This window comes from Nelusetta ayraudi, unplaced genomic scaffold (assembly GCF_046127955.1).
Source record: "Nelusetta ayraudi isolate G7.1 ecotype Tasmania unplaced genomic scaffold, CSIRO-AGI_Nayr_v1 ptg000002l, whole genome shotgun sequence".
Taxonomy (NCBI): Eukaryota; Metazoa; Chordata; class Actinopteri; order Tetraodontiformes; family Monacanthidae; genus Nelusetta; species Nelusetta ayraudi.
In genome coordinates, this window is record NW_027466052.1 from 11,057,162 (window position 1) to 11,075,922 (window position 18,761).

Sequence of the window (18,761 nt, forward strand, 5' to 3'; positions counted from 1 at the left end):
GTGGATATGTGAAGAGACACAGCAATTAGACTACCTTGATGATGATCATGAAAGTATCAATTAAAAAAAATTTCCCCAGCCATTTGGATAGTTTACCTGCATAATTCCTGCATTAATTTAACTACTAACTAATACATGTATCTCAACGTCACAAAAGACAAATAAGTCAATCAGACTTGGGGACGTGTATATGTGTGTGTGTGTCTGTGTATTCATTTTGTGTGACATATAGGCACCATATTTTGAAAACAGCATTATTAGTGTATTTTGCTTGCTTAATTGCCTAGAAAATGTGTGCCAAATCAGATGTTCTGAAAAACCAAGCCTATGTGGTCTAACATAGGCACTCCAAGATGAAACAAATTAGTGTTTCTATGGGAGGCTGTAAACAGAGGGCTAAATCTACCGGCTTCTCGAGGTTAACAGTATTCAGTCCTTTATGAAAAAATGCTCCGCTCCGCTTGAGGATGGAAAATGAAAAACCTGAAAATGGCTACAGTTTGTATAGTTTATAGTTAATACTTCAATATACTGAAAACATATCCAATTCTTTCTAAATCTAACCAAATAGATAATTATAACAATACTACATAATTAATGTCGTTCCAGACATGTTTTCTAAACTAACGTGTTTCAGAGGCAATTTAGCAGCTGTTTCACAAGCAAGTGGCAAAGAACTGAGGCTGTACTGAGGCAATAATTTAGCTGCGTTTGGTACATGTAATGTACAAGAGAACTCTTAGCAACAATGTATTGACTCCACTATTGCAGGAGTCCGTCGACATCCTAAATACATTCAGTCACTCCACTTTAATGTACAGTCCTGTCATTCGCGGAACGTCCGTTGCTGCGCTGACTTTCAACTGAAGTGTAAGAATAGAACGTGTCCAATGTTTGCTACTCCGGTCCTAAAACACTGAGCAGCATCCCCTGGCTGTGTTGGCAGCGTTAGTGCCGGGTGGCGAACTACAGCAAACTGACCGAGCAAGTAGTCGAGCGACGTGACACCCGTCGAAACCAGGAGCTGGCCATTTTGAACCGAAGGTCTGGAACCGGGTATAGAGATTAACTTGCTCCTTGATTTTTTCTGAAAGCTGGTGGTATTAAGCGACGCTCTCTCAGCCGAAGGTTTACCCACACCGCTCATGGAGGCTGCCATACTGCTTCTGAGGCAATGACGCTTAGCAATGTTTTGGACCACAGCGTCCAATCAGCGAAGAGCTTGGTCACTATCTACCAATGAGAATGGGTGTTATTAGTGGGCCGGGAGGGGAAGCAGTAAAACGGAAGTTCTCCTGGAGACAAGTGCATGGTCGGTCCTCTGAATCATTCTGTTCGCAGGTAAATTAATCTCCATTATTCACTTTGTCACTTGTTTTATCTGGACGGTGAGTTTGTGAACATGTAACGACTCCAGACTGCTGTTGAGTTCGCGGACGCTCATCTTGATTTAGTCCTTACCGTGACCTTGTTGGTTCATTGAATAACATTTACAGTCGCGTTTACATTAACATATGAAGGAGGTTGCAGTGTTGCAGAAGTAATCCGGTGTGATAAGTGTATTGATCTCCTAATAAGAAGCATAAATGCGTGGATTTCCAGTTGATACCCGCTCTACATTCCTAAATAATATAAACAGTAAGGAGTGGTTACGTGTTTTGATTAATTATCAGAATCTCCCACAAATACAATATTTAACTAATTTGGAAATTAATTGAATTGTGGCGAAGTTACAAAAATGACATTTTGTTCAAGTCAATCAATAAAAACTGATTTTGTTTTTTTTCTGGAAGGTGGTAGTCACAGAGAGATGTGCTGAATAATTTTATGCTTCCACTGTGGACGGTGTTGATAGCCATATCAAGGCCACACCTTTTCTGCTAGATGAGCAATGTCATGTATTATAGCATCTAATCTAAACAAAAACAGACCGTAAAATATGGTTCTGTACACCAAACTACACAACAACTAACTGCAGTCTGTACTATCTCAAATAAGTTGCTGTCAACAGTTATACTTAACAAAATCAGAGCAATTGCAGGTTCAATCAGTAGATACCTGAAATCACTACATGACCTTTTTTTAATATTTTAATTGTTTCTGTAGTTTTTTGTATTTATTAAAAGTTTCTGGCACCATTTCTATGAATCAGAGGACAGCAAATCTTCGCCAAAGTTAGGATAAATGATAAGCTTTTACCAGCTTGTTTCTACTGTTCTAGGATTCGGGTTAGTGGTGCATTAAATTTCTGTGAGTGTCTTGTTTCCACCAAGATCAAATTCAGGCCAATCATCAAGTCAGAAATATCTAATACATATTAAATACATGCACATATTAATACATTTTTTCTGAAAATATAACTGTACATCGATCAACAAAAATATGACTTGAGATGTTGTAGCGTGGAAGTGTCAGGTCTTTTGCCAAATTATTCACCTGCTGTGGATTGACCACATTCTCCACATGGCTCTGCCCCTGCAGAAAACCAGTGTGTGCTGCAAATGCTGCAACAAAAGCTTTTTGAGGACGGAAATATGATACATTTAAGAATTCCAACTCCGCCAAGAGACGGAACAAACAAAAGGGACATTTTCTGTCCATCTCTCTTGTATAACTTGTACTGTTGATACTGGCTGACTGATGAGAGATCAGTGTAATTCTTAAGACAGCTGTAAAAAAGAAAAGAAAACAACCTCCCCACCCTCCCTCTCACAAAAAAAAGAAAACCTTTGCATGGCAGACGGGGGCCAGAGGCAGCGCAAGATCACAGGATACTGTATGGCTCGAGAGGAAGCAATCGTCCAACTGCTCACTTTACAAATGCTCTCAGCAGAAGCAGTCCTGCTGTTTTGACAGCACGGTTGAGACTTATCCATGCTGACAGGAGACCAAGGGAAATGCATCATGACTGACAACCCTGGACACCACTGAGGACCTATATAAGACAAATAAAGATGCATCCACTGACTTGGATTCCTATAAGGAGGAGAGCACCATGCAGAAGAGTGGAGAACACCGCTGTGGAAACTTCTTCACTCCCTCTGTGCCTCTTTTACACGTCACCTAAATCCCATTTCCATCCTCTGGGTTCTCTCCGGCGCAAGTCACTTTGTGGTTGCGTAAACACCAACTGCCGAATCTTACAGAAACGAGGGTAACCCGTTTCCAGCATGTCATCTGTGCACGTGTGTTTTTCCCCACAGTGTTTTTGTCAGCATTTTATCAGCTCCAGTATCTGATGGAGCTGTATAATAGCAGCAGTCATAACATGTCAGCCCCTTCCTGGTTAGGCTGTTTGGGTTCCTACTGTCTAATTCTGCCATGGGTGTGGAGTTTGCATGAAGTGGTGACGCATGCTGTCCGGGGGACGCAAGATTGTCATCAACGTGCAGCTGTGTTTGTTTTGTTATGTTGGAGGTAAAGCCATATTCAAATGGTGGGAGTACAATAAGCGCAAGATGGGTTTTTCGCACACAGCTAATTTTATCCACAGACTGGAATTTTTCAGTGGTGAGGTTTACACTTTTCCACATCTGTATAAAGTGTAATATTTTGTAAAGAAGATAAAACAAAAAAAAGTTTAAGTGAAATTACTTTTTTTCTTTAACATTTGCTCTCGGTTTGAGGTGTCTGTCATTAGCCAGCGTTAAAATATGTCAAAACTGTGTCATCAGCTGCTGAGTACAAAGCACAAACCCCTTTGTCAGTGTAATACAGCAACAGATAAGATCTCTGAATTCCCTTGGCTGCAGACCAGCAGCAGACACTCGCTGGCGTCCAATAGCGGCTGACTTTTTTTCCTTTTCTCTTTTCTTTTCCGTGTAATTGGCTGGGGACTCTGTCAAACCACACTTCCTTTCAGTCCACGGCAGTTGTATTCATATCACTTGGCTATTATTTGCTCTGGCTGACCCATTGATTGGAGGCCTTAAATCCGCGGCCTCTCAAACAGTAAACTTGCTCAGCTGTTTTGCGGCTGTGTTGCTGTGAGCAACAATGAAAGGAGCAATATGGAGATCAGTGGCCCGAATTAAGCTTCTGAGAGCAAATGGACCTGAAGAGAGACTGGGGCGAGACGCACTGCTCTGTGACTGGGACGTCTGCATCTGTCACCTTCCATCTAGCCAGGTGCCTGTGTCTAAATCAGCAGGATTATCTCTGATTGGAGCGATAGATGAAGCAGAGCCCCCGGGGTGTTCCCCCTCCTCCTTTTTTATAGCTGATATTAAGATCAAATCAAGCTCTGCACAACGGGACAAATGCCCCATCCTCCCTTGCCTTCTGCTGCCCAGAGGAGGACATCAGAGGTGGGATCCGTCCCCTCTCCGAAGCTGCCTGCTCCTCCAGACTCCCTTCCATCTGGGATCCTCAGGGAGAAGAAGAATATCTGACAAGGGGCTTGTAAGCCTCTTAGCCCCCCTGTAGCCCAGTTCCCTCTCAGCCCATGTTTTCCTAATTTAGTTGTGTAAGGAGTCCACTGCAAGGCCCCTGTGTGCTGTTTGGATTGAGATTCTCTTTGTGGCCCTAATAGACTGGCCATGTATATCAATTAACACCACTCAGCCAATGGCAGGTTCAAATCTCTCGAGACAAGCAGCGGTGAATCTTTATTGAATGTTTCCTCGCGGCCTCTATAATGTGGATTTAATTAGGTGTCAGTTTTGATATTTTCAGTTTAATTAAAGTTGTTTTGCGCATTAGCTAATTAATCAGTACAAAGGTGGGTTAATTATTTGGCGAAACTCTGTGGAACTGACTGAAATAAATTAATTAGAAAGTAATTTGAGTAAAGCATCTCATTCGTTTATAAATGGAGGATTTACACACTGGCAATTCTGTTAGCAGATGGTAACTTTAAATAACACTTTTAAGTCCGTTCAAATGAGGAATCGCTGGTCGTCAGTCCTCTGGCCTGACCTGTCAGTGTATCATCACACATCGCATAATAAAGCAGAAACGACAAACAAACACTTTGCCGACTCAAACAAAGCTCCCACTCTAGAAGAAAGTCAAACATGCAGTGATGTGTTTGCACCAGCAGCTATATGTTTATTCAGGTTCCCCCCTCAATCCCCCCACTGTCAGCCCTTTCTGAGACCACAGGAGGCTGGTGGCCACAGATGGTTCTGCAAAGAGGCCTGCACTCACTTTCTTTGTCTCCCAATGAACATGTTTTGGTGTGTAATCCTGGATTAGCAGAAAGACTCTGTGTTAATTTACAGCTGTAAGACAACGCTCAATTATTGTGGGTGCCCCCCCGCCCACTATCCCTTAAAAAAAAAATCACTGGGGTCTGAGGGTATTAGAAGCAAGGGACAGTGACTGTCCCTCAGCTTGTTGCTCTGGGGAATTCAGATGTAATAGATATCTGATCGGAGTCCTCTGAGGATGTCCACCTTATCTTGACTCCCAAAGGAGTCTCTGCAGCACACATATATAGTCTCTCAATGAAACCTATAGGTCACGGCATTGTCGGCACACACCACATGCACATGCACACACACTTGCGCGCAATATCAATGACAGAGGGTGCCTCAGAAAACCAGGCGGCTGCATATGGACTCTCTTGATTTCGGTCACTGGCTGTGTGATCTTGTTATGCAAAGACCCTTAATCCCCACCTATGATGAATGCATGCTGGAGAGGAGGAGGGGATGTGGTGGGGCCTAAAACAGAGATATGGGGTCCAGCTGTACCACAGTCCGTCCACTGCGCACTTTGCGAGCAAAGAGAATCCTGACATCACCCCCCAAACCCAGCAGATAGGAGGACACATGTGATTTCTTGCCAGCACACCGGCGACATGAGATGCTTGCAGAGGCGGCTGAAAGCAAGACAAATAGAGATGACCTGAGATTCACATTAACCTTTAGACCACTTGCTTCCCAACAGAGGAATTACAGAGCCAGAGGTGTTATTGTACCAGCTGAGGGAGGATAGTTCCTGAGCAAGACACGGGTGCAGAACGCCGCTGCAAAAGGTGCCACTTCGTTTGGCCGCCGTCGTCTGCAGTGACGACAGAGAGCGAGAGGTTGCCAAGGGTGCTCATGGAGCGGTGTGGGAAAAAATGAGCATCATCACCCGAGGAGCAAAAGACGGGAGTTTGACTTTTCCAGTTCAGAAAACGACCAGATAGAGGGTTTTTAAATAGGTGGAATATACTTGGCATGAATACGACAGTGTGTTTGTGTCTGTGTGTGAGAAGAGTGGTGAAGGAGGGGGGTAATGGGATTAGGGGTAACACCTTTGGCAGGGGTGGGAGAGCCACCTGACACTCGGTCTGTTGGGGACCCGGGGAGAAAGTGGGGTGGAGGTGGAGGGGAAAAGGGAGAAACCGGGGGTCTAATCCTTGTCCATCTTTGGAAAGTCATTCCCAGAGCTCCGAGGATTTGGGGCTTTGATTTCTGCTCTGCTTGCTTTAGTTAATAATACCCTGGGAGGGAGAGAAGACATGGAGTGAGAGAAAAATACAGAGCGAGGAAGATGGCTGCTAGCCTGTGGCGGGCTAGCAGGAGAGCAGGAAGAGCCAAAAGCGTTTGAAGTGTACACGAACCTCTTAGCCTGGCATTATGTATTCTGTCCTAAGCGCACAGCTTCAGTCCGTTTGCATGCACGCGTGTGCGCGCAGGTGTGATGGCGCACACACACACATGCCGGGCATGACGGTGTGTAAAGATTGACTTGCTTTCTCCTGTACCATCCAACAGGTTGCGGCTTGAGTAAAAGTCAATAAGCTGAGTGTGCCGTGGATGTTTGCTCAGAAGACACGCGGCGTGTTTGCAGGCTGGGCGGGTGGATGCGCCGATCGGGAGGTGGTGGTGGTGGTGGTGGTGGTGGGGGGTACCTTTGGGTTGCCATGGAGCCGACAGAAGTTGATAAGCGCTCTAATGACTGCGGCGACGTAGCACGAGGCGGTGCGGCGCCGGCCAAGCGAGTGGCAGGCGTCTTTGGCTGCAAGTGTCGCAGCTTCGGTGTTTGTCCGTCACCTGGGCGCGAGGTGTTGATTGGTCCGTCCCGTACGGCGGTCAGAGTTCAGGGCACTTTTCAGCTGTGAACCGGCCGCTCAGCCGCCGCGAATGAAACACCAGGGAATGTGCCATCGTGGCGGTAGGCCAACTGTGACAACCTTGTTCACACCTTCAAGAATTAAACCGCAAAGACCCGCTTTTGTTTTCAGCAGCCGCGCGGCGGACGTAAGCCTACCATAAATGGATCAGACCCTGTGCCGCTGTCTCACCACTGTGTACACACACACACACCCACACACACACACACAGCAATAAGCATTCAGCCCACGTGCTTTGCTCTTATTTCCGTTGTAGGTGGAGATGCTTCGCGGTGTGCTGGGGAAGACCCTGGGATTTGTGGGTTACGCGGTCCAGTATGGCTGCGTTGCGCACTGTGCCTTTGAGTACATTGGCGAAGTTGTAGTGGTTGGTATCACTCTTATCTCCTCTCGTCTTCTGCAACGTCCATTTAATCACAACGAAACAGTTCAACTTCTTTTTGTTGTTCCAGTGTTCTGGCCCTTCCATGGAGCCCACCATCGTCAACCAAGATGTCGTCTTCTCTGAACGCATGAGCCGTCATCTTTACTCCATACAAAAGTGGGTTCTAGCCAGCGCTTTCAGAATGGGGGCACGTGTTGAAATAAGTTTGAATAATTCACGTCTTTCATATTCACCTTCAATTCGCCAAAATTGAATCATCCCATTGTTCCATTGGTAAATGAATGAATAATTGTTTATAAACGTACGTCTCAGATGAAGTGATCAGTACCAGTGACTGAATGCGCCCTGAGCCGTGGAAAGTAAAGCTGTGCCCCTTTCTTTATTTTCAGGGGTGATATCGTTATTGCCAAGAGTCCGTTTGACCCAGATATGAACCTTTGTAAAAGAGTCATTGGACTGGAGGGTGACAAGGTGTGCACCAGCGATCCATCAGACCTTTTCAAGACCCACACATATGTGAGTACGGGAACTCCCTGACTGTCCACACGCCTTCCTGCTTGTTATCCCCATTTCTTCGCAAAATGTATAAAATATTCCCGCTTTGCCAAGTGCAGCAGCCTCTAGCAGTTTCACTAATTTGCCTCTCAGACGTCTGGTTGGGGAAGAAACAAAACGTAAATAATGCAGCTAAGTAGCAACCGAATGAAGAAAGCTCGAAACCAAAAGGCTTCTGCCTCCGTGCCGGCGCTCCCTCGGCGCTTTTGACAGTTCTTTGTGTCGGCGGCAGTCCATATACTGTCACTGCTGTTTACGTTTTAGACCGCACACGTCCATTTTGTGTCATTGGTCAAAATATAAGCTTTTGACAACACCTATATTTCCTCAGAACAGTGATAAAACCAGAGAGTGAGCAGGGGTTCTGCCGCTGAAACCACTGTCATTGCTTTTCTATTACTACTCTCCCCGACGCCCACAGCTCAGGCCTGCAATCTCTCTGAAGCCTGTTAGAGTTAGTGCCACCCGAATGGACAGACTGATGGGTGGGCGGAGGTGTCTGCGCGAGAAGTGTGTGTGTGTGTGTGTGTGTGTGTGTGTGTGTGTGTGTGTGTGTGTGTGTGTGTGTGTGTGTGTGTGTGTGTGTGTGTGTGTGTGTGTGTGTGTGTGTGTGTGTGTGTGTGTGTGTGTTTACATTTATGTGTGTGCGTGCACATACGTTTCACAAAGCAACGGTCGCATTTATGTTGCATGTTTTCTGAATTTCTGGAGATGCTTTAGAGACTTCCGGCAGGCTGTTAAATGAGATCAGCCGAATATCGCGTGGGGCCGAGTCCACGGACGTCGCTCAGCAAACGGGGAAACAAAAAGATTATTTCTTTGACTACTGGTTTTACAGGATTGGACCCGCATGAGGAGTGACAAAGGGCGCAAAGGGCCCAGTTTCACACGTTTTCCTTTTTTGTGTTTACAATGATTCTTTTATTACACTATACTTCTTCTAAAAATTCTTTGGTCGATACTTCAGTCAGTTATTTTTGTTAACACCGTTAATGTTACACAAAACACTGTCTTATAGAAAATATAAGTGATGAAACGACCATTGGACAGGAACATATACACAACTTAATTCATTGCTCGCCGGTCGGGTTGATTGTTACCTCGTATCCATGCGGCTGAGCATGTTGTGATTGTTCCACTTCCTCTGGTGTAGTCCTTGATGCTTTAGCAGTCAGTCACTCCTTAGTTCTAATATTTTCTTCCTGCACCACTGTTTTGCTGTGCGGTCGGTCGCCATGAGCAGCGGCCATCAGCTCCGAAACCTGGAAGACTTTTTTCATCGCGCGTCGGTCCGTCCAGCTCCCTTTCAACTTTGTCTTTGGCCACGGAGCACAAAAACATCCGCAGCTCTTGCTTCGTGTTTTGAGTTTTCAATTTCTGAAAATGTAAAATTCTATAAGCAGGGCATTTAAAAATGGCGGTTTTATTTTAGTTTTTTTCTGAAAGATTCGCTCTCATGTTTTGTCAAACCCAAACCCAAATCAGTGCCCTTGCTCTCTGTTAACGTCACATTTTGCTCATCTGTGGTCAACTTTAACCCTGCTTTATGTGAAACTTGCTTTATAGAACAGATTTCACAGCAACACAAAATGCTCACTTCTAATAAAAATAGCAGGGCTTCCACTGGGTGCCCTTCTCCTCTTCTCCCCCCCCCCATCAGAGGGCGATTTTGTTTGCGTGTGAGACTATTAAAGCTACATTTTTGAAGGTGGCATTAGACCCTGTCACCACCCCCCATTTTAGTGGTGACAGACAGACAGACAGACAGACAGACAGACAGACGGACGAGGCAGGCAGGTCTTCTCCACCCTCACAGATCCAGCTGCAGACTAATTGCCCTGTCACCTTTTTAGGAGTCATTTCTGTGCCTGAGCTATTGTGTCAAAACAATGACACTTGATCCCTAATATTACAGGGAGGCAGAGTGCAGAGGAGGAGGAGGAGTACGACCGAAATGTCCCCGTGTACGTGCCGCTCATCGCGGTAAACACACGGAGGTCGACCACGAACCGTTTTTCGATCCCGTATGGATTTTGCAGCCGAAACGTAATTCACCGGCTCTCGCTCACGTTTACCTGAATGAGGGGGGAGGGAGGCGACGGCGACGGCGGGGCTGTTAAACAAAACCGCTCGGTGATGAGGTGGAGGCTCTCGTTTCAGCGCCCCTTGACACCTCGCTGACAGGAACACAATGCCTGGCGTCGGCCCAGCACGCCGCGGCAGGACGGGCGCGGCGCCTGCCATCCGTCACGCCGACAAAGGAGTCGCTCCACGTGGACGTAATAAGTCTGTCAGGACCCGAGGCCAATATTGGAAATCTGTGGCCGACGGCCCCCCCGGGGTCGATGCCGATGCTTGTATGCTAAAATGACAAAGACGGCGTGCGCAGGAAGATGGCGCCGCCTCAAAGTCCATTTTTCACGTTGGTCTTGCAGCGCTTTACATCGTTTCCTGAACACCTTCCTCCCTGCGCCGCTTCCTTCACATCCCAGCAGATCTCCTCGTTTTTAGTTAGTTTTTTTTTAATCAGGCACGGAATGGAGAGACCTAAACTCTTGATTTTCGCTTCCATTGGTGTCTTCTTCTCGTTTTTCTCCCTCTGCCTCTGTTATTGTTACTCTACTACCTTCCTCTCTTCCCCGTTTCCTCCACAACCTCCTTTGCTTTCTCCTTCTACTCCGTATCCATCCGCTTGCACTGACCACCTCCTCCTTCTACCTTTAAAACACCCTTCTTCTCTTCTGCCAACACATTCTGTTTCCACTGGCTGTTCCTCTGACCACTTGTCCGATCACTTCTTCTCCCATCGTTTCTCTCCTTTTCTAGCCCCATCATCTCGCTTCTCCTCCTCCTCCTCCTCCTCCTCCTCTTACTTCTACCACATCCTTCTACCTGTATGGCCACATTATTTTTCTACTTCTTTGCTATTTCTCCCCATCATTTTTTCTTCTTTCACTGCCTCTTCCCTCTTCCCCCCCCCCCCCGCCCCCCCCCCCCCCCAACCTGTGTCCAGCTTTTGCAACCAGCATGGTAACAAGATTCTGCCAACAGAACTGCCATTGCAAATGCAATTGAGACGTTGTCGCTTTAAAAATACCTGCGACGGGGGAAACTTTTGGTAACACTACTGTTGCATCAGTTCAATCCATAGGTTTGCTGTCATAATGATGATAGTAATGATAATTGTTGTTGTTCACACATCTTCAGCTCTTTTCACGTCTTTCTAACTCATGTGCCACTTCACTTCATCTGACCCTCATTGTCGCCGCCCTGCTGAAGTTTTTTTTTTTTTTTTCCCTCTGACACGCAGTTAAAGTGCTTTCTTCTGTTGTCATTTTATATGGGTCAATTCTGATCCTCCACATCCTCCACGGAACTGAATGTTAAAGCAAACAAGACGGAGAACTTTTGTAAAAATGAAGTTCTTGATCACGCTTCCACCTCCACCTCCTCGTCCTCCTCCCCCCGCCATCGCCATGACGCCTTTGTGTTGTCGCACTTGAGACGACGAGCCGCGGGTTCCGGCTTTGGCAGCTGACGGACGGCGGCGTTTGGATTTTCTTGTGCTTGGGAGCCGGCATATGTTCCCATGTTAATGAGGTGTAATGGTGGGAATCCAGCATGCTGACATATGGTTCTCAGATGACTCCTTTAATGATATTCATTTGTGCCGTCGTTATTCAGCGAGTTGTTTACCTCGTGTTAGGTCAGCGTGTCACCGGCTCGCGATTATGTCACATCATCCGTCTCAATTATGGAATATGAAGCAAAGCGCGGCGTCTCGCCGGCCCCACTGAAGACTCCAATCAAAGAGTTGGCTGATGGGAAGCAACGCGGGCGTCGGTCGAGACGTGACGCCACCGCGGCGGAGATGGATTCATTTTTTTTCCTTCATGTATGTCCCCCCCCACCCCACCCCACTACCACCACCTCCACCCCCACTCCTCCTCCTCCTCCTCCAGAGGACTTTTGCCGTTAAAAAGTTAGGCAACACAAAAATAGACTCGTGGATTGTGATGCCCATTATGACAATATAATGTGTTGTTGATCCTGTCTGCACATATAGGGGGGACAGCGCACTTAATTAGGGCCTTGACAAGCCTACTCTCCTAAAGTGATGAGATTAATCATAATTGGTGTCACTGTGAATTAGAGGCTGCTTGGATGACCGCCCCACTGGCAGGTCGGACTGTGGTGGAGACCCTTGGACGCTGCTGCTAGCCGCAGCTTAGCCCTCCGCCGCTTCCTCTGTGCCCCTCTCTCTCTCCCTCTCTCTCTCTCACTCCCTCTCTCTCTCTCTCTCTCTCTCTCGCGCTCTCTCTCTCTCTCCCTCTTCTGTCTCGCCCGCTGCCCGGCTATGCGCAGACCCTCTCTCGCCCCGGCCCTCCCTGGTTAAAGAGGGCCACAGATCTCAGCCAACAGCCTAATGACCCCGTTTGAAGTTCTGCTAAATCCCCACCGACCCTGCCCGTTACCCATGACCCCTCTCCTAAGACGGTCCGGGGTTACAGAGGGACAGGCAGGTTGACGTTAAGAGAGGCTGAGGAGGGGCGTTTGAGGGGGTTGGGGGGAGGTTTAGTGTGTGTGTGGGGGGCTTAGGCAGCTTGTCGTGGGGGGGGGGGGAGGAGTTGGGGGTTAAGGTGGATTTTCACCACATTGTTAAGCAACTTGGTTGTAAATGTTTGAATCAAGTGCTGTTGTTGTCATTTTTACCCCCCTCTTGGTTTGTAGGGCAACACCACATGCATGTTAATATATATATTTCTGTCTTTTTTTCTCCCGCATGTGCTGATGTTTTTAGGTTCCAAAAGGCCATGTATGGCTAGAAGGGGATAACCTTAGGAATTCCAATGACTCAAGGAGCTATGGCCCAGTTCCCTATGCCCTCATTCGAGGGCGAGTTTGCCTAAAGGTAACAGAAGAGGTGCACTGTGTGTTGTCATCCTTTATGCAAAACAAATGCATTTCAAATATATATATGTATATATTTTTTTTTCCCCAAAATCGGAAGAAGCTGAGGCTGGATCTCTCCTGCTCTTGGCTGTTGAGCCTCCTTTCAATAGAAGAGTTTTTCTTCAGTCAGTCTGTTTTTAAATATTCCACCATGGCGACATTTGAAAACTATTCGGAGAAGCAAGTCAGTTAGAAGTTCAAAGCAAGTGTGTCCGATTGACCAAAGCCTGGATAACATATTGTCTAGCTTTCCATTCTGCTGTGTTGTCATGTCACTGGACGTCATAGCAGCCATGACCCTGGAAACGGGTCAGCCAACCTTCTGTCCATCTGATTGGACAGCGACACTCCACTGGAGGCTCTGCTACAACAGCTGACAAAATAACAAGATCTGCTATTAAGTTTAGCATATATATATTTTTTTTTTAAGTTGTCAAAAAATAAAACCCAACACACGAGCAGTGATGTGCGGTTAATTCTTCAGATGGTGGTTGTGAGTCCTGTATTTTGTTCCTGTGCGAGTCTTACCTCTTGGTTTGAACTCTTTTTGTTTGTCTTCTTTGTACAGATCTGGCCGCCACATCGCATGGGGAGCCTCGATGAAAGCCCAAGCAGAGAGATCATTCAAACCCGCCGGGACTCAGACTCAGATTGACTGAGGTTTCGCTTTGTTTGTTGTGTATTTTCATTTTTAATAATAAAGATGATATTTATTTAAAATAACTTTTTTCGATTGGGTTTCTTTCAATCCAAGCCTGGATTGCTTTTGTTTTTATCTATATGCTCTGTTAATTATTAATATATTTGAAGGGGGTGGGGGGGTAGACATTATTCATGAGTCATCACTTATTTTGCTGCTCTATTGCATGTCATTTTCGCCTGGCAGTGTGTTGACCGGTGCTGGTGTAGGACCAGCTTTGCGTGAGCGGAGCATAAAGCTGCGTCCCCGCGGGACGGCTAATGGCAGAGAAAGGGCAGATGCAAAGATTAGATGCACATGGTTTCTGCTGGGGATTGAGCTCACTTGGTAGTGAAATACACATTCATCCATTCATTCATCTTCTATACCCGCTTATTCCTATTCAGGGTGACGGGGGTCTGCTGGAGCCTATCCCAGCTGTCTTAGGGCGAAGGCAGGGTAGTGAAATACACAATTAATTACATTTTAAATGAGCAAATGAAAAACCAGCCATTCACGCGCTCGGCACATTCTGTCTATCGTCAACGGGAAGCCACTTCTGCTGCAGATTTAAAAAAACCCAAAAAACTCTTCAGTTATTTTCTGTGTTTCTGTGTCTTGAAGAGAAACAAACTATCGGCTCGGTAAAGGCAGTCCTTTTAATCTGTTAAAATGTCATTAATTTCATGTTTACCCTTTCTTCCTATTGTGGTTAAACAAAAGCTCTCTCATTGTTTAATATTTCATCAAGCTGCCAAGGCAATTGAAGAAATGTTAACATTTCCGATTTAAGCATACAATATTAATAAGCACTTAGTAAAGGCCGTGTGCGCGTGTGCGTGTGTGTGTGTGTGTGTGTGTGTGTGTGTGTGTGTGTGTGTGTGTGTGTGTGTGTGTGTGTGTGTGTGTGTGTGTGTGTGTGTGACCAGCCTGAGTCTCGCGCTTAGTGTGTTATATCACTCAGGATTTTATTTTCAGCTTCCTGCAGGAGTCAATCTGTAAACCTGGACTGCGGGTAAATAGATAGTAAACACGCAACAGCACATTCCCACTCGGTATGCCTTCTTACTTGTTTCATACCACATTCTTCTTTTTGGATTTTTAGTTGTCTGAAAATAATAACAAGAAGTGATGGGGTTTAGGGTTAAGGTTTGGCACACGTGTCTAAAGAGAACATGCAGTATTAAAAACAAAGCACTTGCAGTTTTACCCTACTTACATTTTCAGAAAATTCTGGAGCTATGATGTCACATTTTGAGAAGCACCCACACGAACCTGCTTTTTGATGCACAGATGAAGTTCTGGGTTGATGTGAGGGTTAACAGTTTGATTGACCGCTCTTTGTTTTGCCTTTGCTTGTTTTATTTCTACATTTGTGTCGAGGCAGCTATGAAAGTCAATTGTATTATTTTCTTTAACTGAGTGCACCTTCAGTCTTGTGTGACACTTATCATTTTGGTCCACAGTAAATCAGCATTACACAGGTGAGAACTTCTTGTCCTCCATGTGCAGTGAGTGCTCTTAACTCTGCAAAGTGGTCAATACTACTGATGATGATATAAGATGACAAGACCTGTCTATACAAGTTGCTTTTAGTAGCTTTTTCCTCATGATGGTATTCAGTCCCATGTATTTCCAGTCTAGTACATCATAACATTTGCTCTGTTCTATTGAAAACATGGTCATCCGTTGGTTATTGCCCGTAATTTCCTTAACAATTAAATTCCTCAGTTTTTGCGATTATTTTCACGTCAGTTTGTTAGAAAATATACAAATGTTGGTTGATTCATTGATGTATTTTTCATACATTGTGGACAAAACATCTATAAATTATCAAAGTAAAACCACAATGCATTTCTTGACGTGACAGGAAAGATTCAAACAGAAATGATGCACAATAGTGACTTTGTGGAGGCAGTGACTGTACAGTCATCTGGCAGAGGAGGGGGGAAAAAATGCAGCTGGTTGAGATAAAATGTTGCTTAATCTGCCTGCTGACTGCCGGGGAAAAAGCAGAGCGATGAGGGTCCTGCTGCACTTTTCGTCTTCGTTTTGCGCTTGCCGTTGGAACCTTTGCGGGCACACTCGCACACCAAGCTGTGGAAGCTCAGCTGGTCATTCTCGGAGGGAGGCAGAGAGAAGGGTCTCCTCTCCTCGCGGCTCCCCGGGGGGGGAAGCGAGTCGCAGGCAGCCGTGGGTCCCCGTCCAGCTGCTTCCACTGTCTGGAGGAGGCCAGAGGGCCGGAGTCGAGGCTCCCTGTGACACAGAATTATCTGCCCGAGTGTGACTGTGCCTGCTGGGAGGGAACACTCAAGACTGTTACGCCACTGCTTATGTGTGCAATATATTCATGTAGGCTTTTGCTCCGAGCGCGTCTTTGTTTCTCAAGGTTTAATATTCATCTGCTGCGTGTCAACACGGTGGCGACGTTCAGCCGAGAAGCTGACACGAGAAATCTCAGCGTGTCCCTTTAAAGAGACAGGCCTGAAGAGGAGACTCTGTTTGTTACAGTGACACAAGCTGTTGCAGAAAAAAACGTTCTCTTACTTTACCTGTAGTGACTTCACGAACCATAAAAAATGAAAGAGTCACACCAGCAATTTCTTTTCTGTTTTTTTGAAACCGTGATGTCAATTTAACCTTCATAATTCTCCATACAAACGCGTAAAAATCCTCACATTTTCTGTATTTTATTCATTCTCGCTCTTGCTGCCCACTTCAAGTTGTGACAGAGGACTTCCAGAGAGATGTCCGGCCAGAGGTATATCACTATCATGCTGAGCCGACACAAAGCTTGGAAGGGACCGAGGCAGGAGGAGATCCAGATGGGAAGAAGCGGACAACAGACAGCTGTGCTGAGCTGTGCAGCGCCGCGGTGTCAGGCTCCGTGCTGTCAGCACCGCTGAGGTGTGTCTGCTGCCTCTGCTCCGGTAGAGAGGGTCGCCTGCTGCCGCGGTGCCGTCCCCCCAACCCCAAGTGGCATGCTCAGTGTGGTAGGAGTCCACTCTTTACCTTCCTATCTGATGCTGATTTTTTGTAATTTGTTGGTGAAAGGAAACTGGCGGTGCTGAGCTTCAATGACTTAGATTTTGCCAAAACAAAAAGCCTTTTGATGACCCTCTCGTTGTTGATGTGTTCTACTTTATCGCAACCCGTGTCACACCACATTTCCCACAATGCAACTCAATCACACACAGTGGAGTGTGGCAATTTATGTGCTTGCAGAGGCTGACGTGGCTCCAGCCCAGAAGTCAGGAGCAGAGGTCAGTTTTCCTTTTAAAAAAACAAAAAAAAACAAAAAACAACTTGCTGTCTTCAGTCCTGTCAGAAGCCGACCTCCATCAGAGCCATATGTGTTTTTGACAAGACCGCGCTGCCATCTCAAAAGACTTTCTTTACCATTAAGAACATAAAGACAGTTGTTGTCCCGGGTATTGACAGGAGTCATCCCGCCAAATCCATCAACGACTGTTTGTTCGGTCGATGGCACTTGGTAACAAAGATGCTTAATGTAGAGGTTTTTTCTACTCAACTGTAATCACATCAATCCACAATAACAGACAGTCTGCATGTTAAATAACCCCCCCAAAAGGTCAATTACAACTTGATCTTGACGAAAAAGTGTAGAAGTAATTTCAACACTGTCTGGTCCCAATTCCGCTAAACTGATGCATGGAAACAAAAATAAAAGTTCTGAGAGATCAAGATGAGCTTAAGCAGAGAAAGTCAGACGGGACGAAAGTGGAGTGGCCAGTCGTTAAATATGGGACGGAGAGATGGGAAGACTGCGTGCGATGCGATCTCTTTGATTCTTTGGTTCAGTCCGGGTTAATTGAATCCTTTAAAAGTGCAGAGACACGTGAAAGAGGCAGAGCGGGAAGCGCCTGCCGCTAGCAGCGGCCCCGTTTGTTTGTTTACACTGGAGCGCCACGGCTAGAAATCTTTTTCCCTTCAAATTTTTTTTTTTTTTATTAAATTACACTTCTCGGCAGGATGCCGCTTATGAAAAAGTGAGCGGGCTCAATGAAGGTTTTAAGTGATTCGAAAGTGTGTCTATCAACCGCGCGGCTGCATGGATTCAATCGCGTTCCTCGTCCCTCCCGTCTCCCTCTGAATATTTTGGTTGTGTTGACGCGTCCTCTTTTCCTCCCCCTTTCTCTGTAACACCTCCTCACCGCCACCGCCGTGCGCCCCCCCCCGACTCCACTCGTGTTGGCCGATAAGGGAATTGCCTCCTTTCATTGACGGATCCTTTCATTCCCTCCTTTTAATCAAGCCCTGTTAGTACTTCTTAATTAAGACATCACAGTTGCATTTGATCACACTTGCTTTTCTGTGCGAGTGAATGAGAGGCGGGCGGGGGTCGTTTGGGAGGGGTTGCATGAGAACGAGCGAGCGGCGGCTCTCCGGTTTTGTCCGTGTGAAGATGACTGAGCAGCTTCAATTGGGGCGCATCCACCTCCTCCGGCTCCGCTTGCAGGGCCCTTGAGGCCAACCGGCGTCAACCTCCTGAGATCCATACCAGACAGATGGTATCGGAGGCTGCGTAGGACGGCTATCGAGCTCCCTACTGTCAAGCTTGTTGTGATGATCACACACACACACACCAGCCTGTCAATACTTACAGTCCACTAATCAAAGAGATGAGAGAAGGGGGGAGGGGGAGATGAGGGGGAAACAACAACAGCAGCAGCAGCAGCAGCAGCACAAAGACAGTTTGGAAGGCCAAACTAAACTTTTCCCTTTCATTAAAGGGAGAGTTTATCCAGAATTGGAATTTGTGTGTTGATGGGGGCTATTTAGGAGCTTCAACAAAACAATAGAGGGAGAACGAAACTTATCGTCTGAGTCCAGAAGACGCGATGGTCCAATTGATGTTGGAACGCTGGTTTATCAGGTCCATGTTGAAATTCTTGGTCTCAGATAGTCTCTGAGGTCCATCCATTTGAAATGTACTGCAACCCGGGCTGCTGTGCACTCACATGCACTCACTCCTCACTTGGAGGTGGATATATTGGCTAAAAACATCTCCGATTTCTATTCTTCTATTAGTTATTCATCGTCGGTCCATGGCCCTGTGGTTGTTGACCACCAGACGCCACACAAACTGTAGATATGGAGAC

At 46.3% G+C, this 18,761-nt stretch overlaps 2 protein-coding genes across 2 annotated transcripts in view; one reads left to right on the forward strand and one right to left on the reverse strand.

Annotated features, from left to right (window-relative positions):
- The window catches only part of elp4 (elongator acetyltransferase complex subunit 4), a 54,081-nt gene extending 52,768 nt beyond the window's left edge, over positions 1 to 1,313 (reverse strand). Inside the window, exon 1 of the mRNA XM_076023878.1 lies at positions 982 to 1,313. Coding sequence (XP_075879993.1) covers positions 982 to 1,159 — 178 coding nt within the window. The 5' untranslated portion in view covers positions 1,160 to 1,313. The remainder of the gene's footprint in view (positions 1 to 981) is intronic.
- immp1l (inner mitochondrial membrane peptidase subunit 1) lies at positions 1,240 to 13,681 on the forward strand. The gene is made up of 6 exons (XM_076023891.1): positions 1,240 to 1,341; positions 7,323 to 7,433; positions 7,519 to 7,607; positions 7,841 to 7,967; positions 12,808 to 12,918; positions 13,528 to 13,681. The coding sequence occupies exons 1-6, from the start codon at positions 1,240 to 1,242 to the stop codon at positions 13,612 to 13,614; spliced, it is 627 nt and encodes a 208-aa protein (XP_075880006.1). The 3' UTR covers positions 13,615 to 13,681.
- The last annotated feature ends 5,080 nt before the right edge of the window (positions 13,682 to 18,761 follow it).